The sequence below is a fragment of the Fusarium keratoplasticum genome, chromosome 5 (assembly GCF_025433545.1).
Source record: "Fusarium keratoplasticum isolate Fu6.1 chromosome 5, whole genome shotgun sequence".
Classification (NCBI taxonomy): domain Eukaryota; kingdom Fungi; phylum Ascomycota; class Sordariomycetes; order Hypocreales; family Nectriaceae; genus Fusarium; species Fusarium keratoplasticum.
This window is the reverse complement of record NC_070533.1, coordinates 3343612-3370198: the sequence shown is the minus strand read 5'-3', so window position 1 is coordinate 3370198 and position 26587 is coordinate 3343612. Positions and strand designations below refer to the sequence as shown.

Genomic DNA, 26587 nt, shown 5'->3' with positions numbered 1-26587 from the left:
CTTGCTTCTGCTGCGTCGACGGACTTTGCGCTTCCAAAACCAACATGTGATCTCCTAGTCATCCTTGTCGGCATTGAGCACATCACCACTGAACAGTCCAAACGTGGCATCCAGCCACCAGATGAGCTTCCAGTACAAACTCGCGCGAGTCCAGTCGAATTCGCCTGTCTCGGTACGGGGAACCTCGTTACCAATCATGCTGCCACCGAACCACTTGACAAAGGGGATGGCATTGACCAACCGCTGCATGACCGTCTGCTGTGGAAGAAGTGCCTGCTCAGCGGGGAGAAGGGTGGCACGGCGGGCGGTAGGGATGCGACGACAGAAGACACTATCTTCATCTTGGATCTCGATTGGCTCGATGCCTGTGGTGGTGCTTTGGGGTAGCGGTTCGGTAACGGTTGCGGTCGACTGGCTGATGGTTCCCGTGTCCATGGTGAGGCTTGATGTTTGCGAGTGAGGAGGAGAAAGGTCGAGGAGACGGCTGTTGAACGAAGTAGGCATTCCGCTAAAGCTCTTGGTCCTAGGAGTGGGAGCGGGCATGCTCTGAGATCGCGAATGGTCGGGGACAACGTTGTCAACATCGGGGCAAGCTTCGTCCTTGGCAGGGGGGTGTCCTCGGTAAGGCTCAGCATACACCAAGTGTCCCAGTATCCTCTGAGGGCTGGCATAGATGGCCGTCTCGCCAGCCTCGCTGCTTCCGAATGTGACCTTGACCCAGTGCTCTCCACCATCTGCCCGGTTCACCAGCGCTCGCTCGTCTGCGGTCAAGGTCCGGCGTCGCGTGAAGGCAGGGTCTCGAAGCTCAGACTTGTACCGGCGCTGAGTCGCAGGAGGCTCGCGGGGGTAATCTTCGAGGATGGTACCAGCCAGCCCTTCGTATCGCGAGATGGCAGCGTACTGCTGGGTGGACGATCGGTAACCGCGGAGGATAACCTCGACGGGGGTAGACGTGACGGGTCGCTGGGCGGCTGCCTCCTCCTGCATCATGCCGCTGTTCTTACGCTGGACGGCAGGCGCGGGAGCGGCAGCGGCCTGGTTGTTAACCCAGTCGCCAAAGAGCTTGTCTGCGGCGGCGAGGGTGGGATTCTCGCGGCTTCGGGCGGGTGTCCCTGTTCGTGATCGGGAACGACGAGTAGATTTACCAAACGAGCCAGACTCGGCGACGGTGCGACGAGAACGAGTGCTTCCCTGAGGGCCATCTTGTCTAGATGAAATGTCAGATTTGGGAGGAAGAAGATGGTGGAAGGCCGTACTGGTTGAAATACATGGCGTATGGCCGCTTGATGCCATCGTCGCCAATGTAGCACTCGTCGTCGGGGACGTTGTGGAGGATGAGAGGAGCCATGATGGGAGAAGGTGCTCGCCGAGCCGTAGATGGCGCAAGGAGATGGAGGTCGACGATGAGAGAGGATCGGTGGTTGGTGAGATGAAGAGTGTCAATGTTCACATGCGATGGCCCCCCAAGTTGAGTTCTCCAAGTTGACTTGACTTTTTGGCGGGAACCAATTTTGGCAGTTGCACAGCAACCACTGAGGTTAGGCCGTTTAGGTAGGAGCCACCGACCATGTGGGGACAAGTTTATCCGCGTTCCGCTGGAGCTTTAGGTACGAGACGCCCCCTGCTGAAAACAGCCTTTTCTACTTCAATTTCATTGTTTTTGCTGAAAGATCATTATTCTTTGCGAAGTATCTTTCATGCGAAAGCAGTTAGCCGCTTTAGCCACCAAGAGAAGTGTGGAGCCAATTGTGAATCGCATCGCGTTGATCAAGGACTTCTATGTAATGCTATCACCCTGGGTATATCAATCTGCTCTAACAGACACAACATGACGCAAAAAGGCTGTAAAAGAGGTAAGAAAGGAATAAGAAAGGAATAAAAGTGGCTTAGAGTGATAAAAGAGAAATCTCGACTGTCAAAATGAAAATGCACCTCAACGTCGCAAGCATCGCATTTAAATCCAAAGCGAAAATGGGTATCATGGTTGCTGTTAGTGTTGATCCTCTCTTCCATCGAGCCAGCTCGTGCAGTGGATGCATCGCGCAGACTGTGTTCGTTAGCCAGTTGCTGCACATCTAGGGACTTTCCTCTCACCTTTTCGTTGATCCTTTGTCTGCAGTACTTGCACTTCTTGGTGTGCTTGATGATGGGTTCAGTTGAGGCAAGCTGGTACAGGTGTGCAAGGCCATACAGCGAGAGGCCAAGCATGGCAAATGATATGACCTGGTTGATGAAAGACCTGGTGCTGTTAGTCTCTGGAAAAGACATAATGTGCACATTTCTCACCCGTAGGCCATGACAACGGCGCCATCATCTTGCGCCTGATGCAGCGTGTTGTACCCCGTCGACGAGTCAAAGTTGGGTCCAGGCTTCAGCACCGCAAACTTCTCCTCCATGTTCCTGTTGAGCGGGAGAATGATGGAGATGGGCGGCATGAGCACATCGCTGACAAACGACTTGACCAAGTCTGTGAAGGCAGCGGCGAGACTATCACTGTCAGCGTTGAAGCCTACTCAAACGCGAGCTCACTCACATTAGACCAAAGGCAATCTGGAGGATGTTGCCTTGAAATGCAAAGTCGACAAAGCCGTCCCAGAAGCGACGGACCCTTCGCTGCCCGCGGTCGAGCAGCGAGTCCGACTCTCCTGAGCCGGACTCTTCATCGTGGAAGCCGCCGGGCATGGTCTGGTAGCCGGTAGGGCGAGATGTTCCCCAAACTCGAGGCAGGTTAAGGCGAGAAGCGACAAACATTTGCTGTGAACTAGAGTCTAGAAGAGTTCTGGAGTCAAATCAAGTTTGACATATCATGACGCATACAAACAAGGTGCGCATGTTGGTGGTTGGTGTGGCACGACAGTTGGATGCCTGTCACTTTATTCGAGGACGGCGGTGACGTCACAAGCACTATTCAGGGGCCTACCAAGGCGATCTTTAAACATTGCACGCATGACACTGGGAAAAATCACTTGGAGCCAATTTGGATAGACCAGCTATCTTATTACTATTTGATATTTAATACTTGTTCGTACGCCAGTTGCGTGGCTGTGTGTATATGTGTAAGTCATAAAAGGAGGGAACCATTCTTCACCCCCTTAGCAAGTAAAACACTCTGGTATCATAGCCGCCACCCCAAAACCGATTTTTTACCAAGGAAAGTGTGCAATCATTCTAGTCGTCAGGAATATTTAGTAGCTGCCCTTGCGAGGTGTCCACTGTCGCTTTCTCTCGCGTCGCATGAGGCAGAGGTGTGTCACCCAGTAGACTGTGACAGCGATCATGAGTCCGGAGGATGCCCAGGTCAAGGCGAGGAACTTTGTGCCAAGAGATGCGGAGATTCCTACATCATCGCCAACGTCGTTGATCTTGTCGACGCCCTTGTCGCCGGCGACTGTCACGAGAATGCTGCCTACTGTGAGACACAGCGCTGCGAGACTGGCGAGGCCGAGGTTGGCTGCGTTGACACCACGTCGCGAAAAGAGGAAGAAGGCTGCGAGACTGCCCAGCATTGCGAGACCAGAGAAGCCCACGCCGAGGACGTAAAGCACGAATAGGGCGAGCAGGGCCGAGTTGAGCATGTCGATCGAGTCCTGAATATCATCGGGCCAGTTGATATCGGTCAAGCTGAGCTGGAACGGGCCAACTTCGAGCTGGTGGTCGAGCAGCTCAGTAAGGTTGAAGCGTTCTAAAAAGGTCAGCATATTCCCCAGCGTTGCATCTTGAGTAACTCACTCTCAGGGGCCGAGTTGGTACAGTTGGTAACGTTGAACCCAGCACCCGGGCTCGTGGCATTGGGCTTAAAGTCTCCGTCGCACGTTGACATGACATGGATAGAGTACCACTCGGAAACACCAAGCCTATCGGCCAATTCGTCGGCGACCTCGCCGGTAATGTCGTTGATCTCTTCCTTGACCTTTTCCTTAGCCTTGTTCCACTTGTCCTTGACACTGCCGAAGAAGCTGTCGTCATCTTCCTCGTTGGTGGAAGCGTCGCTGCTGGTATCGATCAAGTTTTGGCCGATCATTGAGGTGTTGAGCTGGGCTTATTAATAAATAAACATACATGAGTACAACCTCAACTTACTCGTGCTACAGCATACTCTTCCATAAAGCCTTCATTATGACCAGCAAAGAGGCATAGGATGGAGAGTATAAAGGCCACCAAGGATAACACCAAGGGGAAAAAGACAAAAAACCTCGACAGCATGGTGTAAGCTGTGTCTCCTATCACAAGCGTTCCTAGTCGAATATTCTCAAAGTATACAGCAAAAAAGGGAATGTCCAGAAAGGAATATCAACAGGACAATGTCCCCTTTGGGAGGTGGGAGTGCCCTATATAGGCATCCCTCCAACATGATGCAACATGATTCACAGTCAAAGAACGACCGCCATCCAAGCAAACGAAAAACCCCAGCCGCCAAAGAATCAGAACCGGGTTTGACCCAGGTGAGCGCATCGCCCTGCAAATCATGGCCAGAAACAAAGGCCATTTCCACACGCGGCATACGTCCTGGCCAATCGTGGGCCGCCGCGGATCCAAGGAGCTTGCGTCATGATCGGGGGGCAGTTTGTTCGCAGGCGGCTGGGAAAACCGGTTCTTTGGCTTGCCGGTGGAGAAGACCCCTGGAGGCTTGCTGTCAGCCACTCGAGCCGCCCACCGACGACGCGTGTGAAACGGGGCGGCGAGAGGCTTTCTTTGTTAGTAAGTTCGGCAACATCCTCGTGTTTCTATCTTTGTTCGCCCAGAGAGGCCTCATTCTCGTGTTTGAACGTCCCCTTTGTGGGTTTAGTGGATCTCAGGCTTTGTTGGACCCTGGATTTGAGTTAAGCATAATCGACACATTATGTTGTCCCAACAGGGTCTGGCCGCTACGTGGCGATTTTGGGCTTGAGACGAGGCTTGGCTGTGCATTGAATCAGTAGCACAACCGCTAATGCAACTAAAGACGAACAATGCACACTGAGCTCTTGACAACAGCCGTCAAGGGCCTCTGCCGGCCTTCACATCACAGATGGATGAATGTCTTCTAGTCTTGCTCTTCCTTGTTAGCCTGACTGACTGCCTGCCATCTCCAACCAAGAGCGGGTCATCCGCTTAATCACCCAGTCGGCTTCCGTAGCTCAGTTGGTTAGAGCGTCGTACTAATACTTCAGTTTACACTGTAATATCGGTGATGCGAAGGTCTCAGGTTCAAGCCCTGGCGGGAGCAATCCCATACGCCTTCTGGGTGCTTTCTTTTTGCATTTTGAGGCCGTGTTGGTCCAGTTATGCTCTGGTGATGATGTCCTGGGCTTGGTGTCGATTGCTACTGAGGCTGTCACGTGGCGACCGTTGCACATTCGGCGACCTTGATCATGACCTCAGCCTAAGGATTGACGAATTAGGAAAACAATCACATCATGACTGCCTCTTTTTTTGCTTCCTCTTAGGTAAACTGTTAGGCTAAAGCGCCCGAGCCGACGGGAGTGGCGTTACGGGACTAGCAAACTTCTCGAGGCCATCACAGTGCGTGCCAAGTTCTGTAGTGCTAGGGAGACTTCCCACCTCTGGGGTCCTGGTCGACATGCCCATAGAGGACGGAGAAATTTTTGCTTCTACGGTGATGATCAGCTTAATGTCCGAGAGGGGTTCTGAGAAGGATGTTCTCTCCGACGTCACTACGGGTTCTTGGTCAAGGGAGTGCCAGTGCCCAGAGCTAGGGCTAGCTATGACACAGGTGAGCCTTGAGCCAATTCATCGCACTTTAGCTAGAAAAAGACAAAGTAGAAAGGCATCTAGAATAGCAAGAATTGCTTCGTATTGATCTTTTGCGTTTGTACTCCTGTATCGCTGCCCCCCTTGTGTTATCGCGTCTATCATGACATCCTCTTCATCACCCCCTCCATCATGTCTTTCTCATGTAAAAAATCATGTAACTTCATGCCTCTCTCTCATCTCATGCTCATTCCTCCTGTTCATCAAGGCCACTTGATCTCACCTGGCACTCGGCTCCGTCTCTTACCCACGGCGCCTGACGCCCCTGATAGACCGGCTGGCGGTGGCATGCCTCCGTCTCGGCTGCCTAGGCCATCGCGGCTGCCTGGTGCGCGACCCACGTTCTCCTTGTTGCTCATGCTGCTCTCGCTGCGGATGATCATGGGAATATCGCCTCGTGATCCAATGGCAGAGCTGTTGCCGTTGCCGCTGACTCCCACCGCTGATCGTGAGCCGCTGCCACCGGCTAGAGACGTTCGCGGGAGCCGGCTCTTGCCCGCGGCGCCAAATTCGCCGCTGATACGTCGGGGAATCCCCGTAGGACCGTCTCTGCTCCGCGGCCGGTATAGCATACCCTCCCGTTCCACCGCCGCCGAGCGTCGCGGGCTCGCTGCTACTTCTATGTAGGCATTGCCCGCGAGGCTGGCGCGGCTTCTATGAGTTGGCGTTTGTGGAACCGACATGGACGAGTGTAGTCCAGGGGGTGTGTAGCTCGTATTACGTCGCGATCCCCGACGTGATGAGGTCGAACTTGGTACAGAACTCGGTACGTTCTCGTGGGGTCTTCCACTGCCCTCGATATTCGACTTGACCAGCTCCGAAGCCAGGTTCCGCACCAGGACAGCCGAGTCCTTCTCTGATAGGGTCTGAATCGCAGCCATGAGAGACCGCACTTGTGAGCTGTTGAGTGACCGTGTTCCATCGCCGCTGCCCAATCCTGGCTCACAAGCGTCCACAATGGTCCTCACCAACCTGAGGAGGTTCAGCCGCACAACAGCCTTCTTGTGTCCCAGACGCTGCGCAATACCCGCAAACATCTCGGGCTTCGCCAGCGACGCCGCAACTGACGGGCTCAGGCGCAGCAGTTTGAGCAACGGCTCCAGAAGGTTCGAATCGAAGGCATTGAGTCTGTTTGTGCCAAAGCAACTGACAATGGCGCGCGTGAAGCTGCCCTCAACCAGGTGGCTCTCCACGTTGGCCGTCTCCTCCTGCAGCCAAATCAAGATGGCGTCAAGCGCGGTAACCTGCCAGTACTGATCCGTAAGTAGTGACACGTAAAAGTCGAGACCCTTGTTCTGCCATAGATATCTCCGCCCCTTTGATCCTGAATGCGCCATGTCACAGAGGATCGGAAGAGCAAACTCCTTCGGTGGGCGGTCGGTCTGCATGATACGTAGAAGCAGTGGGATTATACCACCAACCGCAGCATCCTCCTGGCGCTCCTTGCTCAGACGACAGAGGTTGAACAAGGTGTTGAGGACTTGGTTGGAGATCTCGCGAAAATGGGTCTGACCCTTCTTCATGCTGTAGCTGAGAAGATCAATCAAGAACTCGATAGCATCAGCCGAGTGCAACGATTCGATGGTTGTCGAAAGCATCGACAGGTTCTTGATGAACTTGAGCATCGTGATTTGGTGGATGGGTGTCATGCGGCGTAGATCCTTCAGTACGCTCTTCAGCACCTGCCGATCTGCCACTACCTCCTTGACGTAGTTCTCCGCCTGGCTGAAGAGATAGAAAATGTTGACAATTCGTCCCTCGATAAGCTCGCCCAGTTCGTCCTCGCCCTCCTCGTCGAGGACCCTGTGTAGAACCAGTGCCAATGGATAAAGAATCTTGCTTCGTGAAAAGATTCTGCAAAAGTCGTTCTTGGGCGTTGGGCCTTGGAGTTCAAAAACGTTCCAGATTCCGTTGACTCCAATAAGGACCAGGTCTCTCGTAACATCGTAGTCTTCATCGAGGAACTCGACCAGGACGTTAAGACCACCTGCTGATACAAACATTTGTAGTGTTAATGTAGATGTCTGATACATCTGACGAACAAAGGCAGCTGCCTCGAGACGGATCTCGTCAGAGTATTGCCGTGCAGCAAACTTGGTAATGATGGGAATTCCACCGACGAAGCAGAGGTTTTCTTGAATTTCCACGTCATCCAGGATAATCTTTGGGATGTTAGTGAGTCTCTTGATAGAGGCGACTGTAAACTTACTGCATTGACAACCTTGAGCAGCTGTAATATCATGTACTGTCTGCTCTTGACTGTACATGGCTCCAGGATCTCAAGAATGGGCAGTAATCCGTGGGCGCTGATAATCAAATTCTTCACCTCGCTGTTCTCCCAGAGCAAGGCAAGCTACACATGGTTAGTAAGTCCTCAATCAAAAGGTTGTCAAGACTTACAAGGTCCTCGGAGAACTCAGCCAGGGCGTCCTCGCCCTCTGTCGTCTTCAACGACCTCACTAATCCCTCAACCTTCTCTGCTAACCTGGCGTGTCGATCCCTGGCAATATTTGCCTCCAAGTCCATCTCGTCCCATCCTGGGTCCATCGACGCAAACGGATCGTCTTCATCCTCGTCGTCTCCTAGCCAGGAGTTGCTCGACACGCGCGACATTAGCATCAATCCGCCATCCTCAGAACCTCTCTCGCTCTCCTCCTTTTCGGCTATCGAGTCTTCGGGGCCGAAAATGTCGCTAAAATCTTCGTCGTCGTCCTCTGCGAATTTCTGAATCTCTATCGACGACCGAGTACGTCGCATAGGTCGATCGGGAAGCACGGATGGTCGAGAGCTGGGCTTCTTCTTGATGCTGCTCCCAACGGGATCCTGCATTGATCTCGGCAGGGTCGTGAGGTCTGATGGATGGAATAGTTGTGGTGCATCGCTCTGCCGTGAGCCCTGAAAATTGTGAGCCTGATAGTCCATCATGATACGTACAACCTACTCTTCGTACAGCTTGATTCACCTTGTGGGTGAATACACTATCATTGTCCACAAATAGATCCGAAAAGTCCTCGACGCTGTGCTCGCGATACACAACGTCTGGTCTCGATGGGAGCTCAAACTTGTTGTTAAAGTGTGATTTCGTAGGCGATCTGGTCCGGCCTGAGCCTACGGCCCTGCTCGAGCTCGATTTGTTCCGGCTGTGCGATTTGAGCTCTGGGGTCTTGGTGGTCTTCTTCGGTAGAGGCCGGATCGTCTGTTCCTGAGGATCATTGTCCTGCCAGTGATTCGGGCCCTTTATCGTCATGAGTTCTCCCTCAAAGTCGTCGTCGTAGGCGCTGCTATCGTTTCTTCCATCATTCACCGAGGCAAACGCCTTGAGGCGGTCGCTGGACAAGAGGCCGCCAAAATTATCCTGAGGCTTGAGATGGGGTAGCTGCAGCGCACTCGGTGAGATGGCTGTAGCAAAGTCGTCATCCCAATTGTCGTCATCTGCGTAGATTAATGTCAGTCCCTGGAGGGAGCTTGAACGGATTCGGTCGACCGAGGGCGCCAAATGCCCGGTTGCGGTTTAAGGCGACCGGATCGCCGAGGGATTTGCACATACCAGCAAGTTCAGGCTTACTGAAAGCTTCAGCGCCAGGTCGGGGTTTGGGGAGAGCCAAAGAACTCTTGGCGGGCGTTCCACCGAGGAACCGTGTCGAGGGGCCTGATTCGGAGCCAGTCGAGGCTCGGAGCGATGACTCGGATGACTTGAGCGCCTTGTTCCACTGCTTGACCTCCTCGACAGCATCACTGAAATTGGCTGGTGCTTTTGATACGGGTGCTTCGGTTCGACGACAGCCTGTGATCCAAGCATGGCGGAGCAATTTGCGGGCTGTTACACGAAGATTTGGGTCTTTCTGAAAACACTGCATCAGAAAGTCTCGGGCGGCCTGAATCAAGTCAGCAAAGGGCGACAGGGACAATTGGGTGGACCAACCGCCGAGATTCCTTCAGGTAGAGGGGGATGGTCGTCGTTCACGATGGCGAATAGCGCAGGCATGGCGGCGAGGTTGTGATATGGGGGTTTGCCTTGAAGGAGCTCGATGACGGTGCAACCGACACTCCAGATATCAGAGGCAGAGCTCGCTCCAGACAGCTGAATGATCTCAGGGGCCATCCAGTAGGGGGTGCCGACAACTTGCGCCTCCTTGTCTTGTCCACCAGCTAGAGTGCTGGTGGAAACTCCAAAATCTGCGAGTTTGACTGTTCCATCTTTGGTGGTGAGAATGTTGGCGCCCTTGATGTCTCTGTGGATAACACCCTGGTCGTGGAGATACTGAAGTCCCTGTAGGACTTGGGTCATGTAGACACCAACGAGATTCTCGGGGAATTTGCCATAAGCCTTGCAGATCGAGTGCAGGGAACCATTTTCGCAGTACCTAGTTGGTCAGCCAGGCATTTTGAAGATCCATGGGAATTCGTACTCGAGAATAATATTAAGGGCGTCAACGGACTTGACGTATCCAATATACTTGACAATATTGTCGTGCTGTCATGGTTAGAGGTTATATCGCCTTCAGAGGGAGCTTCTTACATGAAGATTCTTGAGCAAATTAATTTCACTCTAATCGTCGCTCTGTCAGCATCTCGGTTCCAGGTAACCCCATAAGCTCTCGTTCTTCAACTTGTCCAGGAACAAACCCACCTCAATCATGCGCAGTTCGCTTTTGGGCAGATCCGCGAGCTTGATCTGCTTGACAGCAACCGCCTCGCCGTTGCCCCAGTTGAAAGCCTTGTATACGGATCCAAAAGCGCCCTTCCCGAGGCATTCACCTAAGCGCTACACGCAGATATAACGTTAGCACTTTGGCACAACTCTCCCTGGACCTAAACCCTTGCTTCCTCCTCTCGCCCTACAAAAAGTTTGGAGCGGGAGCTTGGAGAGTGTACGCACGTAGTCCTTGAGCCCCGGATCCTGCAGGGCAGAGCTCTCACGGTGCTTCTCCTTGCGAGATGGCGTGCCGGGCATTGGTCGCTCGCGGCTGGCCACGGCGGCACGGCCATTGGCATGGAACTGCCGCTCGGGCAGCATCTCTCGGGCACGCTCTCACTGCGTGAGGCTCGGTTATAGCGACGGCCAGCTGAGAATCTGCCTCCTCGGGACGAGCAGAGGCGGGCGACGAGGAAGAGAACCGGGTTTCTGTGTCAAGACGGAGATCTCATTCCCGGCAAAGATCGAGGCAGGGGAGGGCGAAGAGCGGTAACGGTTCGTTTCTACATGCGAGGTCGAGATTGAGGTCGTCTTTGGGCCGCTCAGTAACTTCGGCCGTCTCGTTGAGGAGGTCGTGCGGTTCGCAGGATCGTCAAGGTCGTCAACGTGATCGAGTCAAGGGTTGTCGGAGGGGAGACGAGAGAGAGAGAGAGAGAGCAGAGGTTCGTTTCGTTTCGTGCGGCCGCTAAAACGAGAGACGGGTTGGACTACGCACAGAGGCCCAGGGAGCAAGGAGGGGATCAGACGGGCAAGTTTGCAAGAGAGAGGAGAAGAATGAGTGACAACTGGGCAGAAATTCGGCTCGACTGGACCAAAAGATTGATCCCCAATCATGGACCTGCGCTCGCTTGAGGTGTTGTTTCTCGCAACCCAACCTACGCCGGGCCCGGGCACCCGTACCTGCGGTCCCTGCCTGCTGGCCTCCGCCGAGTGGACGGGCGTGGACGCTGCCTGTAACTCCAGCGCTGTTCAGCGCCCTGCAGAGGGATGGCCCGCTACTGGGCCGCAGGTCCCGATACTTACAGGGCTGTCTCCCGGCACTGGGCGGTGCGGGCTGTTCCCCACTGGCTCATCGCCCGCGCATGGTGGATGGCCCCCCGTTTCTCCACAGTGAGGTGAGGTGAGGTGGCTCTCTGCTGGTGACACCCAACAGCAGCAACCACGCCGACAACGAAGCAATCCATCCATACCTGGGGGAACGGCAGGCTGCAGATCTCTATCATGATCATGATGGCTCATATCTCAAGCCTTACAAACCAGTGTCTTTCCTCGACAATGCTCTAGCTTTCCGTTGAAACGGCCCAAGTTCATGCCATGCCATGCCATGTCATGTAATGCAATGCATTCACTCACAACTCTCACCCTACCTTACTTGTCCAACTCCTTGTAAGGCTGTCCGTCCGAAAGGGCAGCATGTCCCGCTCATCCTCATTGGGCGACGCTCCTAATCAAAGTGTCGCAGATTTTCCAAGACATCTCCATCGCCCTCGAGTAAGGTAAGCCATCCCCCGGAACTACAACGACGTGCTACGACATTGGTGCGCCTCTCACCGCCGGCAGGATGGAAGGACAATCAAAAAAGAAAGTGGCCGAGGGATTTCATGTGTGCCTGAATGAGTCGTCATGCGCACAATGTACTCACTCTTGACACCCGGCTTATTCTCTTTCAGCCAGCTCCTGCGACGCCTCAACTACTAGTTACAGCCAGGATGACTTGCAAGCGAACGACCAACAACGCCAACTCTCGGGCAAACCGCAGTGACACTTCCCTGCTCGCAACGCAAACGATACCGATCTATCATCGACTACCGCCCCTAGCCTCGGGCCACTAATGCGTCTCATCCCGGCATGTATGACAGACTTGGGGGGCTACGAACCTCTGATCTGGAGTGCATCGCCGCGGCCATGCCAACTCGAGAAATGCGCTCACCTCTCTTTTCTTCACACCATGTCGAATGCCCCCTTGTCCGTAGCTGGTCAGGGATATTTTACTGCCGATCGATTTCGAGTCGCGGGGGGGAAGACTCGTTGTAAGCAGTAACCAACGCGTTCAGGCTATCCCCTGATCAAAGCGCAATCACTCTTGGCCAGCCTGACGTGACGCTGGCATGACGATGTCTCGCACCCTCCGTAGACGACCAGGGGATACATACTCGTCAATGCGGCAGGGCATCCTCGTTTCGTCCTTGCCGCGTCTTACCAATCGGTTGGTAACTATGTACGCGCGGATGCCCTCAAGAGCCCTGGCACCCTCGATGGTCAACTGCACCAAGGACCGGAGAAACCCTCGCATCTTGGCACCTTACACACTCGTATTTCTCATCTGTGTCCAGCAATTATCGCGACCAACAGCACGCAGCCGTTCCGAAGACAAGGTACTTCAAGCCACCATCGTTTTGCATCTGCCAGGGCCTGTCTACAGATGAGGGTCCAGGCACATGCATGACGCCGCAAATATATTCAAAACCCCCTCACAATAAACCCAGCAGTCAAAGCACCCGGCGTGATCAACATGTCTGGCTCATGATATTGAATTGTAGCGTGGGCGAGTTTCCGCACGACAGCTAAATAAAAGCACCCGCAATTATACAGAATTGACTCTTAACACCCGTTAACCGTTGACCGTCCCAGTATACTCAGACATCTAAACCCCCGACGCTCCGACGCTCCGACGCTTCCTCGCTGTTGTTTTCCTGACACATTGAGCACCCCGTCAGTTTTGGTCCGTTATAAAATACAAAGCAAATGTGCCCGCTCGCTCATTCAGGCCCATCTCCTGGCAAGTTTCGACTGAGGCCTGCCTCGGCCCACCACTCGTCCGGTATATCTTCACGACGTGCCAGACTTCGAACAATGCGCTGCATTCCCATCCAGTCGTCATCACCAACAATTGTGTTGTTTCCCGATGTTGTTGAGCCCTCGCGAGTGACCCCCCATCGCTCCAAAACTTGCTCGTCATCCGAGTTTCCCACAGATAATTGTCCTACCCAACCATGGCGAGGGCGTTGATGAGCGAGAGGCAATGGACCATCCAGTTCAGCCGTGTTTCCCGTGGCATCCTCCCCACTGGGCAAAGGGCCGTCCGGTGATCGTCGCCGCCGAGTGGCCGAGGATTCGGAGTTGACTGCCCCACTACCCCGGCTGATAGGCCCGTCGACCGGTCCATCCAAGTTGTAATCGGGCACTCGGACCCGAACACGTCGCAACGCATCCCGGCGACGACGGATTAGCGCAAAGTCGGGATGCTCGTAATCAGGCGATTCTGTGTCTGAGTTTTCGCAGCCCGATTCACAAGCCTGGTCAGCCGACGTGTCGTGGGGCGGGTCCGGAGCAGTTAGAGGTGTGCTTGACGATGCGCCAGCACTCTGTGATGCAACAGTCGATGCAAAAGATGAGCCCGCGCTGGGCGGTTGAGGGTCGGGCGTGAGGGTAGTCAAAAGCGTGTCCCACACTTCAGGGCTGAGGCTTCTGTCGCGATCACCAAGTCCATCAACACCTCGGTTTGGTTGCGAGGTTGCGTTGCGTCGACGCTCAGTCATTTCAAGCCTAGCCATTGCGCGGTTTCGGAACTCGGCTCGTCGGCGTCTTCTCTCTTGTTCGGCGCTTGATGAGCGAGTAGTGGTAGGTGGCTGTTCAACGGGAGGGGGAGGCCCTCGTAGAGGTCCATCTTCATCCTGCTGAAAGCTAACCGGACCAACCTGAAGAGTATGTTAGCGATGATGCTCAACTAGCAAGAGCAAAGGCCAGCAACTGACAATTCGAGACCGATTGTATCGCGGCAGAGTTTCAAATGTCCACCATCCAAGATCGACCTGCTCGTCTGGCTGCTCATTGGTCGTTCCGGGTGCAGGCCAGTTATCCCTGAACAGAGAGGTGAGTTGTTCCTCCAGGGTGTTTCTTCGGCGATCTTCAGGCCTCGGGCCATCGCGAAATCGCACCGAGTCTGGGACATTGGGAACCGTCATGGCATCGACATCAGGACCAATCCTCGACACCAAATGGCTCTCCCTCAAGGGGCTAGGTCGCCATCTCGCCATGAAGTCTCGTTCTCTGCGCTCGCTATCGCGAATGGAGATGTGACGGCGCAATGCAGCGCGGCGCTCACGATATTCGGCAGCACGTCCATGGCGACGAATTCCAGAACGGTTTGGTGACGTAGCTCTGCTCTTGTCTGAAGCTTTGGGTGGGAGATCTGACTCGACAGGGGCGATAAACAATCTATAGATCCAACAAATCAGTACATGTTCAAAAGTCAATCTTGACCCGGCGACACAAAGTTGAAATGCACCAACGCCCTCGTAGTTTAATGCAACGGCAAGGCAGATTCACGGTCGGAGCACGATCTATGTTGCGCTGGCTTGCGAAGCGATAGCGAAAGATGGATCGACCGGGGATCACTGCGTTGGCGCGATGGCAACGAGAGGCATCCGAGAAAAAAAACAAGGCTGCGCTTACGGGAGACCCATGGCTGTAGGAGCGAAAGCAGTAGAAATAAAGCTAAAAGCGAGCGACAAGAAAAAGAGGCCGAAAAATAATCAACACTTTAACAAATGCAAAATGCCAAAATGTTCAAATGTTGGCCTGAAGAAAGATGAAAGATGGTTGATGACGGCGCTGCCTAGAGCCGGAAGCGTGAAGCGGGCGGGTAATTAACCGGTGGAGAGGATGAAAGAATGGAGTCCGAGATGGTCCAGCAAAGGGGCGCGGGGGGTAGAGATTCATTCGAGAAGAAGTGACGAAATGGAGCAGCCAATCAGGCGGTGGCGAGGCTTAAAGTCTGAGGTGGTCGCGCGCGTGCGCGTTGAGTGAAGCGTGTCTCGCGTGATCATGGCTGTTAGTGATTGGTGCAAGTTCAAGACGAAGTGTCAAGCAAGTTGGCAGGGGACTAGCAAATCGTATCAGATGTGGCTCGTGCTGTCGGTTCGCCCGATAACGGATTTGGCCACCTCTGTGGCGGAGGGGTACTGTGGCTGGTGCATCAAGAGTGGGTCAATGCTTCCAGACTTCCTCGCCTCAAGCGAAAAATAATGGCCCGTGAAAGACTCTCTCATGCGTTGATGCTGATGCCGATATCCAACTACCAGGCATCCTAATCCGTCAATTCATCCCGGGATTGCATCAATTAGCATCCCCGGAGCCTCCCAAGGCACCCCGTCTCCGCAGCGCCGGGCTCGGTGAAATGCCGTCTCACCCTCACCATGTCTTCCGCACAGGAAATTCAGTTCGCCATTAACCGCATCTATCGAGCCCTGGCCAACAAGAGGAAAGCGGGCTATCGGGACATTCGGTTAGGTCTTGACCGAATCAACCGGGTTGTACCAGACACTCAAGAGTGGAAGGGAGTTCATGTCGCCGGTACCAATGGCAAGGGCTCAATATGTGCCTTTCTCGCCGGCCTGTTCAAATTGGCCGGGCTCAGCTACGGCAGCTTCACATCACCCGCCTTCCCAGAGAGACATAACGGTGTCACCATCAATGGCCTCTATGTGAATCCGCGGATGTACGAGATGGAGATGAGGCACGTCGAGGCCAAGTGGGAGCGCATCGCCACTAACTGGAGGTTTCAACACGGCGAGGACCCCGAGGGCCTATCACCATTCGAACTTGAGACAGCAACTGCCTTCCGCGTCTTCAACAAGATGCATGTCCCTTACGGCATCGTCGAGGTTGGCATGGGTGGAGCCACCGACGCTACCAATGCCATGAAGGAAAAGGCTGTCACCGTCATATCAAAGATTGGCCTTGACCACCAAGAGTTCCTCGGTAACACTATCGAGAACATTGCCAAGGTCAAGGGCGGTATCATGCAAAGAAACGTCCCCTGTATCGTCGATCATACTAATCCCCCCTCCGTCATCCATGCCCTCAGAGAGCACGCTCGCCAGGTAGGGACAGATATCATCCTCACCTGGAAGGCCGAGCCCTTTCTCATGACACTCGACAACTCAAAGTGGAAACTCGAGAGCTACCAAGTTCAGAACCTCCTCTGTGCTGCTCTCGCCTTCCGTCATTTATTCCCTCTAAAAGAAATTGACTTGAACAAGCTCATGGCTACGAACCCCTTCTTGCCCGGACGAATGGAGACGGTACAGATCTACCCACCGGCTTCTGGTCTTGAATCAAAAAGCATTCTCGTCGATGGAGCTCACAACATGCTGGGAATTGAAGGACTGGTTAGCCATGTCGACAAGCACATGCGAAAACCAGATCAACCAGTGACCTGGGTAATGGGTATGTCTTCGAGCAAGCACAAGCCATTCCACCGAATTATCGAAAAGGTTGTCAAGCCCCAAGACAACCTCGCTTTTGTCGAGTTTACTCCCGGCACCAACGATCCCCAGCCTGCACCCGCCAACTACGGCGCCGACCACGCCAAGACCATTGTCAAGACTCCTGAGCAAGTGTACGACGGGGAGCCCACCATCGCGAACGCTCTGCCATGGGCTTGCGAGAAGGCTGGCCAGGACGGACCAGTAGTTGTGACAGGAAGTCTTTACCTCATCCGAGAGCTCTTTGGTCTTGAAGGTGTTCGTCGGGCACGACAGCTAGGCACCCGGAGGCCTGGGCGAGCGCAACTATACCGATATGTCAAGTTGGCGCAAGAGAGGAACTTGACAAAAGAGGAGGCTCGGGAGTTCAAGCAAGCGAGGCGACACTTTCACCTGTCGCCCCTCCGAAGCAAAGTCTTCTTGAATGTACGTGACGGTGGCAGTCCTCAGTCCCCGGAGGTGTCCGCTGAAACGTCAGAGCAGCAGCGCAAAGCCGCGTACCACAAGAAGCAGGAGGAGGGATACAAGAAGACCATCGTCGCTATCCAGAACGATCTAAAACGACCGACTACCACTACCAGTGGTGGGAATGCCGATGAGGTCGTCGAGGCAGTGGGAAACCTTGCCGCTCGGCTCGAGGACCTCAAGAACCAAGCCTCGATGCACAGGAAGGAGTATGAGGCGGCCATGTTCAATGTCAGGGGGCATACTGCGATGGCTCACAAGAAGTACATGGGCTATCGCAAGATCTTTGGGCGGTCAAAGAAGCCCAAGGCCCCTGCCGGCTCCCCGTTCCTCTCGTCACCGGGGGGCAGGCCTATCGCGGTGCGCAAATCGTCCGTGACATGGAATGAGCAAAAGGTGGATGAGGCTGCGGCATTGGCTGAGCAGAGAGGAACATCTAAGAGAAGGAAGAGGGCGTCTGCGCCAAAGGAGGCAAAGAACGCTGACCCGTTTGCCGCGAAGCTGGCTTCGGCCCGGAGAAACCAGTGAGCAGCTTGAATGATGGATGGTCTTGAACGAGTACATGTCTTGAATACCTGCAGCCGGTTGTACTATTATAGAGCTAGGGGTGCATTGACAGGGAGCACCGGATTGGATATGGAGATTGACAGGACCTGATTGTACATTACCACGACATAGGCAAGTCTATCTGGGCTGAGTATTCAGCATGTATAGTTGATGACAACATCGCCATTTCTCCACGCCAGCATCTTCATCCAGTTCTTGGCCAGAGAAACATAGCATCTCTTCTTGGTCCTTGAATGTTTTTTAGTTGGGTCTTGCATGAGCTGACGTATATCACATGATCAGACCCTCATCTCGCCGCAACCATCGCAAACTTGCGAATCCCCTCATTACACACCTCCGCATGGCGCCCACACACCTCATCATCGTCTGCTGCCACGGCATCTGGCTCGGCGGGTCAAGCCACGGCGCCGACGAGGCCGAGTGGCTCATCGCCGACTTTCAGCGCGGCGAGACCCCCACCTTTATCCAGCACGTCAAGGCTGGTGTGGAGGTCCTCGCCCTTGACCGGTCCGGCTCTGCGCTGGTGTTTTCAGGGTGAGCTTTCTGTGTAGTACAACCAAAGCTGGTATTCTGACAAGATAGGGGCCCTACGCGTAAGGAGACAAAGATATCCGAGGCTCAGAGTTATGCAAACATCGCTGCCGAACACGGCTACTGGGGACTCTTGCAGGATGGGCCATCTAGCGACGAGATCTTGGTGGAAGAGCGAGCACTAGACTCGTACCACAACGTCCTCTTCTCCTTGACGCTCTTCTACTCCAAATTCAAAGCATGGCCTTCAAAGATCACCATCGTGAGCCACGGCTTCAAAAAGGAACGACTCGTTGACGGACACTGCGCAGCCATTGGATTCCCCTTGGACCGTGTTTCGTTCATCGGGATAGACCCGCCGGGCATGGTTGCCGCTGCTGCAGGCGCTTCTGAGGGAAAGGATAAAGAGGAGGCTATCAAGGGTGTTGGGTTGGCAATGGGCGAGTGGAGGAGTGATCCTCATGGACGAGGAGAGAGCTTGGCTGGGAAGAGAGCGAAAAGGAACCCCTGGGGCATGAGCCAAGGTGTTTTCCTGGATGAGAGTCTTGATCGTGGTGGTTTGGTGGTCAGGATGCAGGATGGGAATGAAGTTCTAGATGAAGATACGGCAAGGCCATGGTGATTCTCTATATAAACCACTTTAGAGCAAACCACTACTACTTATATCTAGATCATCTATAGAACGCTCTTCTCCCCATCTCTTGGCTTCCCCCTCCCCCTTGGCCCCCTTTGCACCGCATCAACCAGGAACTTGACAGCATCCTCCACCATGGCAGCACTAAACCGATGTCCCACGCCCTCATAAACACGATCCTCCAACACAAAACCACCATCGTACCAACCCCCCTCGCCCACAGCCTGCTTCAGCAGTGTTGCTAGGGGTCGGCTGTTTACGTAGGGGACCAGCGCGTCGTCGGCTCCTGAGCAGAGGAGCAGTCTCTTTCCTCTCACGCGGGCGTCGAGTGTGGACTTTAGACGGGACTGATCGGATTGAATGGGCGATGTTCCGAAGAGGAGGGCTTTTGGGTCGTGGCGGAGGCAGGTCTTGACGAGGTCGTTGGGAAAGTATTTGCTCCCGACGAAGTTGGCGCCACAGTCGAGCTTGGCTATAGCAGCGCGGTCGCTCATTAGACCTGTATCTCATCAGCACACTCTCCTTGTCTCTTTTCCAGTTTGGAACTCACTTATAAAGTCAGGGCATCCGACGACAGCCACAGCGGCGTCGATCCTCTCCTCTCCAAACCAAGCTTGCCACGCGCTGTGTCCTCCGAGACTCCATCCAAGACAAACATGCCCATCAACCTCGCGACCAAGATATCCAGCGACAAGGTCCATCAGCCCAGACATGTCAGTAACACCACCCTTAACCATGCCCATCATATCAATCGCATGGCTCGCATTCCCATCATCCCAGGCCAGATTCGCCGACTTGCTGACGAGCCGTGTCCCATGGTTAGGCATGTCAAAGGCCAAAGCGACGAGGCCTCGCCCTGGCGCTTCCCCCGCGTGGGCGTTCCAGGCAGCGATGGTCCGACTAGCAATATCATGCATCCGCGCTCGTGTGCGAGTGCGAGGATGAAGCAGCCAGAGACAAGTCACTGGCTTATTCTGAGGCAGCTCATCGAGGCCGTAGACGTCGACGAGGAGTCCCGCCATGGGTAGCGTCTTTTTAGAGACGGCGGGAGGTGGCGGGAGGCCCTTTGTAGCATATGTATCGGTCATTTTGAAAACAATTCGTTAAGCAGATAGATGAAGCTCGGCGATAATCTGCCAAGGTCAAGATGTCAAGTTCACCTCGGCTTCTTCTCATGCAAGCTCAAGTCGACGGGTGGGTCCAGGGTATCCCGCGCCGGTCTCGGGACTCGGTGTTTTATTGTTGCAGTCAAACATGACAAAGGCTGGATTGGGGAATATTATGTAGCTTGCGGTCTCCAGGGTTGATGAACTTATGCATTCAATATTCAAGTCTGTTATGGTAGCTGAGTTGCTGGGTTTGGCTTGAGGATGAGTGGTTGTGTTTGAATTCCAGTGGAGAGAATAAAGGCTCGATACCTATAGAAATGTGACGACGTGCATGCTCACAAGAGCATTCAGAAACGAGGAAGACATCTACCATGCGACTTATTAAGAGATATGTTCTATTAAATTAGGGCAAAGAATGAATATCAAATCGTTCTGGAAAAGCAGGCACAAATGGCTGGAGATGAACCCTCATCACATCACAAGCCCATCACATCGCAAGTCAACCACAAGAATCATCTGACAACAAATCTGTCGATATTTAAAATATTAAAATCACGCTGCCCTACTACAAGCAGACAGTATAAAAACAAAGCCAACATCATATCGGTATCGCCATGCTGCACAACAAACAAGAACAAAATAGCTGCCCAACCCGCCCCAACGCCTGGTGCGCTACTGCGCCTTTCCCGTTGCCCACTGCCCGTCCCAGTCCGGCCTTCCCAGTCCCTTATGCTACCTTGAAATCAATGTATCCCGTTCCGAAAAGTCGACGCCTTCACTTCTAGCTCCCTCTCGGAATCGGCCTCGGGCTGGGGGCCCTTGCCCTCCGTCTTCAGGTTAGGCACCTAGCGGAATAGGTGCAGCTCAGATGTTCCTTGAAACATCACTTTCTTGATTCAGCTTCCAGTAGCCATTAGTCCACCTTCCAGTGATCGTGCTCATCAGAGCCCAGGTAGAGCTCCACGCCGTATAGAACCATGGTCAGGCCAATGTTGGTCCACTGCCAGGTGCCGCCACCAACGTCGCCGCCCCTGAGTGTCCACCCATCAGGACCCTCGCTCGTCGAAAAGTGTTGCAAGAGTAAGCTGGTGTAGATGGCTATCAAGATGGACGGCGAGAACCAGCTGAGGAAGCCCAGGAGTCTGCTGGCAGCTTCTGAGTCTTCCCAGTCAGGCTCCTGCATCATGGCCCGCGCACCTGATTCACGGATCGAAGGGATAATGCGCGTTGCGCAATAGAACACCAATGAGCGGTATGTTAGAGAGATGATAACTGAAGGGGTGATGGTCTGGAAGGCCGCGTATAATAGGGCCAGAGATGAGTGAACGGCAGAAGGGAGGGAGCCGAGCATGTGGAGGAAGGTCGAATAAGATGCCATGATGATGGGTGGCAGAGGAGGAATGTCGGGTTGAGAGTTGTCTTGATCCTCGACCTGGTCAGAGTTTTCTGAGGGGAGATAGTCGGTGAAGATCTGGTACACGCAGAGGACGATGTAGGCAAAGAGTAGCGATGACTCTATGGGGTTGCCTCGGCCACTGCCAATACCGAAAGCACAGAGGAAGACGGCCGTGGTCATTGCAATGCCGATCAGAGTAGCATCGACATTGCTGATCTGAGGGAACTGTGCAACCCTCCAGAGGAAGTAGGAGGCACTAGCCATGATGGAGCTGGAAAGGACGAGGAGGACGATCTGCGGAAATGTTAGCATGAATCTCGACTGACACTGTTTCAGACATACCACCCAAGTATCGCTTCTTCCTCGATTTACAAGCCACCTGGTGAGCTGGCCTGCGGCCTGGATGACCAACAGGGTACAGAAACCTTCCAGCAGCTGGAACACAGGACCGCAATATCGAAGCACATTGTCCCAACCTCCCAGCATAACAGTTTCAACCAGCCCATCCTTGCCAAATGTCCACTCCCTCCAGCTCGTGCTCTTGGAGTTGAGGAGACCGCCTAGGGTCCGTTCCACCCAGTTTGTGTTGCCCGCATCCACGGCAAACTGACCAAGCGACCAGATCAGCAGCGAAGGGATGATGATCCATTGCGAGAGTCGCAAAAAGCCCGACAGGACGAACCGGGAGCGGGACTTTTCGGGCGTCAGAAGCTCCAGGGTCGAATATACAAAGTAGAAGAGAAACAGGGCCAGGCTGTAGGCCAACCCGCTATCACGGCCGCCTACATCGAAGGCGACGGGGATGGAGAGGACGATGCTGAGCAGGAAGATGGAGCTGAAGAATGCCCTAAATAGCCACCACATCGGAGCGACGAGATGGCGGGCGGAGGCCGCGCCAGGGGAGCGGGAGGGATCGAGGTGGTGCGTTCAGACGAGGAGGAGGAGAAGTGGGCGCATTCGAGTGCGCCAGCGACGGTGATTGTGTGTCGTGATAACCAAGAGTCGGTCGTGGGCGGTGGTGCTGCTTCAAAGGGAGGGCGTGCTCATCGGAGTTGTGCGTGTGATGGCTCGTCTCGTTCGTGAAAGCTCGTCCAATATCGTCTCTGGTCGGTGAATGACAGCAAGCGAGGGAAGCAAGCACAGGGTCAAGTTGGCAAGCGAACGCGGTCAAGTTGGTTGGACTCGATGGAGGGTTGTCGGGATAAGAAGCGGGCCGCGTTTTCTTAGCTTTGCTGTCGAATCAAGGCAGCAGAAAAAAGGAGCTCTTCTTTGGTGGTGGCTGTTGCTCGATGTTTGTACGTGACTTGCGCACCAGGCGATGCAAGGTGGCTAAATCAGGTAGCCGCCAATTTTTGCTTATCGCTATCGCAATCGTCACCTGGAAGGGCAGGAGGGAGCTCAGGCGGCCTGACGTTTTTCCAGTGGCTCCCTTCCCGTCTCGGCTCTGGCTTTTGGTGGGGGAGCTTGGGCGCTTTGTGACTTTGGCACGTGTCATTCAACAGGATTATCTGTGCATGTGCCTTGAAATCAAACATGCTGAACTTGGGGATGAAACATTCGGATCAAAGGAGTTGGCAGACACTCGGGAGCAAGTTCTGAGCTACTGGGCCTGTATTCAAGTTTGACTGATAAACAGACCAAAGAGCGACTGCTGCGATGACTTGATAGCGTCACACCGCATGATAGGCTCTCGGCGAACAAGCAATCAAGGATGGACGACTGGCTGTGAGAGCAGATATTGAGTGACGACAGCTTTTTTCTTGCCCTCCAGCATTTCTTCCAAGCTCACTCGCAGCGGCGACCTGCCTACCTAGGTAAGAAGCATGGTAGAGAGCTTCAACTGACTTCAGTGAATGCACAACCTCTCGCATCATGCATGCAAGTTCTTGACCCAAATCCAAGGACATGATGAACTCCTCACCAAGAACCCTTCAGCCAGCGAACCTAATTTGGCTTAGTTTGCTCAGGTTTGGGTGGGTGAGGGTTTATTTCTTTTTAACGAGGTTATGTCTGTACCCATCACAGAAAACCTCGTGACTCAGCGTTAGCCCTGAACCCACTTTGGCCAAGAGATTTGGCTCCACGCCCATCTCTGGAGCCTCACCAACTTCACTCCTTCATCATCACGTCCCTCCACCGCATCGAAATCGACCAACTGTCACCATCACCATCTGTTAAACTCGTGCTCCTTGCAAACACTGTTGGCATAGCTGTCACAACCCCTGATACGTGTTTTTCGTGTTTCCGTGCTCTGACCACATCACTCTCCCATCCGTCCTTCCTAACCAGTATCGTTCATGCTTTTGTAATTCTGCGCAATGTTTCTGCCACGAGTAACCCTAGCGAACCACTCTTCTCCTCTACGAAACGAATCGAAACGAGCGAACGCGATCGCGACGACTGGAATATCTCAAATCGAGACATGATAGTTTGAGGGATTATGGTCGTTCGCAAGTGCGGAGCCTTTCGACGGAGGAGATTTGTGCGTCGCAAGTGCATACACGTTGTTGTGGATGTTTCTGATTGCTTGTAAAAGATCTTTGCTGAGCGAGCGCTCTTGGTGATGGTGGTGGTGACGCTGATTGATGTTGATGTCTGAGGTGGTGATGCGAGGTGATGGTATAATCCTGGCCTGGGGAGAATGTAATGCAAGTGCATTCACATCACCTACAGCAAGCCGCCTGTTGCACTTGCGCTCTCATGTTGCGTTTGTTGCTTCAATTGTCATGGCGATGCTTGTTGGTGGTGTCGATGGTGCTGTGTGATGGTGGTGATGGCATCAATTACCAGCAGTGTTGGTGTATTGCGTTGACGCCGGGCATGAAAACACCACGGATCATCGCGGGGAGAGGATTCGGCAGAAGCGGAATACTTCACGCCGGCGCTGTGGCTGTTGGCGGTTGACGGCTGGGATGCGGCTGGCGGGCCTTCACCAGCGCCTCATACCATTGCCGCATCCGCCACGGCCATGGCGCACCACCAACCCTTCACCAGGAGGGGATTGATCCAGCATACCGTTATATATTACTTCCCCGGACCAGATCACCAGGGAGGAGCAGGGGCGCCTTGGTACAATGGTATCAAGGTCAGGTCAAACTGCTCCTCCCTAACCCCCGCCCTAAACGCCTGGGCACACGCCAATCCCGAGTTCGATTCCCGCGATGATGACCGAAAAACGACGACACTCCCGACGACACTCCCGACGACAACCCCCGACGACAACCCCGACGACAAGAGACGTAGGAGCCCATCGACACGGGGCTCCGAACTCTTTTGTCAGTCAGACATGAGTTTTTGATTTTCCCAAGTTGAAAAATTGCACATGTAAAATTTGAGCTATAGAATAGACCGTAATTGAAAATTTTGAAGTAATATCTTTGCTATATGACATGGTGAAGTTGTGAGATTTGCTGGGTCTATTTGACGTGAAGTCGCATGTTGCATGATATAATGACGCCAATTGGCTGGTTGCTCGATCGCCGAGAGATCGCCTAGCCCTTGGCACTAGCTTGGCGATAACCTCGCTCGTGTGGGTATCGCATGCGCTTGAACGACATGCGACACGGTCGAGACACGACCTTGAGTAATAAGCTTAAAAAACCGCCCACGGACTCGGTCGTACGCAACGGCCATGAGCTCCCCGAACTCCCCGTTCCATCCGGACAGGAAGGAACAAAGAAATGCCTCGTCATTTCTCGAGTGACCATTGTCAAGTGCATGCATCCCGGAAGAGTAAGAGAAGCGAAAAGGGTCCTCGGAAACGTGGGCACTTGACCGACGAGCCGCGAATCCTTCAGCAAATAGTCTGAATGACGCCTTTTAAGGCTATAGTGATGCCAGAGCCGTGGTCTTGACGATGGGGCCACTCCTGCTCCTACCCAAGTGGAAGCGAAGGGGGTTCCGGACCCTCGGGACCCTGGCTGGCTTCAGTTCGGGCGTGGGCGTTTCTGTCCGATCACATCATGGCAATTTCGTAATGGGATGAACCTTGTGAGATGAACTCCCCGAGGACATGGAAACAATAAGACGGGGTCTGGATGGTAAAACAAGAAGTCTCTAGGAAAGGAGTGTTCAACATAACGTCAATATCGCCTCGCTTGAAAGGGGATCGAGTGACATTCTTTTGCAGAGTTTTGCCCCAGGCATTGTTGATCAAAGCTCGAGTTGCTGGCTTGATCGGATGGGATGGTCTCATGCTGATGATGTCTTGAATGTTTGCGTGCAATGACAGTCTTCCTCGACGCCTCGTTCATCATCCAACCACTTTGAGCTCACGAGCTGATCAAATTGCGTGCGACCTATTGATTTTCAGCTCGAGAATTGCAAATCCATGGCTTGGCATGGGAAGCATGAGCAGTTACAGGAGCAGTTCCTCCTCGAACCCGGGTGTCGCCCCCTTCAACACTGGATCAAAAAAACGCACAGGCTACGTTACGTCTGAAACCCCACGGGAATAATCCAATCATGACCCTGAAATCACCTTTGTCCCAGCAAAAAAAAAGACCATGCTTCCCCCCCCCCCCCCTGCCAACTTCCAGGCATCTCTATTCTGTGATCGACTGCATACGGGGATCCCGGTGGATTCCCATTTTTACGTGATGATGCGATTCCCGCACCCGTTGACTGGCTGACATGCAGCTTCGATCCTGGGTCGTCGGCGTCGTTGACAGGCCAGCACCGGATGTTCGGCACACTGGCGCGGAAGACGGGCGGAGCGGGAGTGGAACCCTTCCCCCCGCCCCGCCGTCCCGGATGGCACTCGGCGGTTCGTCGTGCTGGAGAGGCGGACACGCCCATGGGGTGTATTTCGTCATGAACATGAGGGTCTGTGATGTTGCTTCTTCCTTCCTGCGTGATGATCGCTCTTTAGCGTTGGGCTTTGTTGGTGAAATGGACCGATGCGGAAGGTTGTCCGGGCTGGGGTGTGTCATGAAGCTTGGTGAGATGGCGACATTGGAGAGAGAGAATCCTACCTCGAGACGTTTGCCGGGGACCTTGCGTAGGTAGGGATCCTTGATTTGAACAGGATCAGCGTTGTTTCTTTAAAACGGACTCTGATCCCCCTCCCCAAATGCTTTGCTTCTAATATCCACAGTTGAGATTTGCGCCAGCTTGTCTTTCCTTTAGAGTTGTGCTTCTTTGCGACTCTTTTGTCGATCAATTTGTTTC

General features: G+C 53.8%; 8 protein-coding genes across 8 annotated transcripts; 1 reads left to right on the top strand and 7 right to left on the bottom strand.

The window, feature by feature from the left end:
* Positions 1-54: 54 nt before the first annotated feature.
* NCS57_00769000 (uncharacterized protein) lies at positions 55-1348 on the bottom strand (the record flags this gene model as incomplete). Its single annotated transcript, XM_053057533.1, has 2 exons — positions 55-1207; positions 1257-1348. The coding sequence occupies 2 exons, from the start codon at positions 1346-1348 to the stop codon at positions 55-57; spliced, it is 1245 nt and encodes a 414-aa protein (XP_052913728.1).
* A 642-nt stretch (positions 1349-1990) lies between these two features.
* Positions 1991-2751, bottom strand: NCS57_00768900 (uncharacterized protein; the record flags this gene model as incomplete). Its single annotated transcript, XM_053057532.1, has 4 exons — positions 1991-2047; positions 2095-2239; positions 2287-2487; positions 2534-2751. 4 exons carry the CDS (start codon positions 2749-2751, stop codon positions 1991-1993), a joined length of 621 nt encoding a protein of 206 aa, XP_052913727.1.
* A 434-nt stretch (positions 2752-3185) lies between these two features.
* Positions 3186-4203, bottom strand: NCS57_00768800 (uncharacterized protein; the record flags this gene model as incomplete). The annotated part of the gene is made up of 3 exons (XM_053057531.1): positions 3186-3682; positions 3730-4033; positions 4081-4203. 3 exons carry the CDS (start codon positions 4201-4203, stop codon positions 3186-3188), a joined length of 924 nt encoding a protein of 307 aa, XP_052913726.1.
* Positions 4204-5954: 1751 nt separating this feature from the next.
* NCS57_00768700 (Protein kinase domain-containing protein) lies at positions 5955-10768 on the bottom strand (the record flags this gene model as incomplete). Its single annotated transcript, XM_053057530.1, has 10 exons — positions 5955-7913; positions 7961-8104; positions 8152-8646; positions 8693-9183; positions 9299-9626; positions 9674-10115; positions 10161-10225; positions 10271-10300; positions 10382-10516; positions 10631-10768. 10 exons carry the CDS (start codon positions 10766-10768, stop codon positions 5955-5957), a joined length of 4227 nt encoding a protein of 1408 aa, XP_052913725.1.
* A 2438-nt stretch (positions 10769-13206) lies between these two features.
* Positions 13207-14913, bottom strand: NCS57_00768600 (uncharacterized protein; the record flags this gene model as incomplete). Its single annotated transcript, XM_053057529.1, has 3 exons — positions 13207-14145; positions 14203-14665; positions 14903-14913. 3 exons carry the CDS (start codon positions 14911-14913, stop codon positions 13207-13209), a joined length of 1413 nt encoding a protein of 470 aa, XP_052913724.1.
* Positions 14914-15645: 732 nt separating this feature from the next.
* NCS57_00768500 (Mur-ligase-M domain-containing protein) lies at positions 15646-18901 on the top strand (the record flags this gene model as incomplete). The annotated part of the gene is made up of 3 exons (XM_053057528.1): positions 15646-17705; positions 18031-18282; positions 18331-18901. The coding sequence occupies 3 exons, from the start codon at positions 15646-15648 to the stop codon at positions 18899-18901; spliced, it is 2883 nt and encodes a 960-aa protein (XP_052913723.1).
* A 53-nt stretch (positions 18902-18954) lies between these two features.
* NCS57_00768400 (uncharacterized protein) lies at positions 18955-20001 on the bottom strand (the record flags this gene model as incomplete). Its single annotated transcript, XM_053057527.1, has 2 exons — positions 18955-19412; positions 19464-20001. 2 exons carry the CDS (start codon positions 19999-20001, stop codon positions 18955-18957), a joined length of 996 nt encoding a protein of 331 aa, XP_052913722.1.
* Positions 20002-20935: 934 nt separating this feature from the next.
* On the bottom strand, positions 20936-22282 carry NCS57_00768300 (uncharacterized protein; the record flags this gene model as incomplete). Its single annotated transcript, XM_053057526.1, has 2 exons — positions 20936-21712; positions 21761-22282. The coding sequence occupies 2 exons, from the start codon at positions 22280-22282 to the stop codon at positions 20936-20938; spliced, it is 1299 nt and encodes a 432-aa protein (XP_052913721.1).
* Between the last annotated feature and the right edge of the window lie 4305 nt (positions 22283-26587).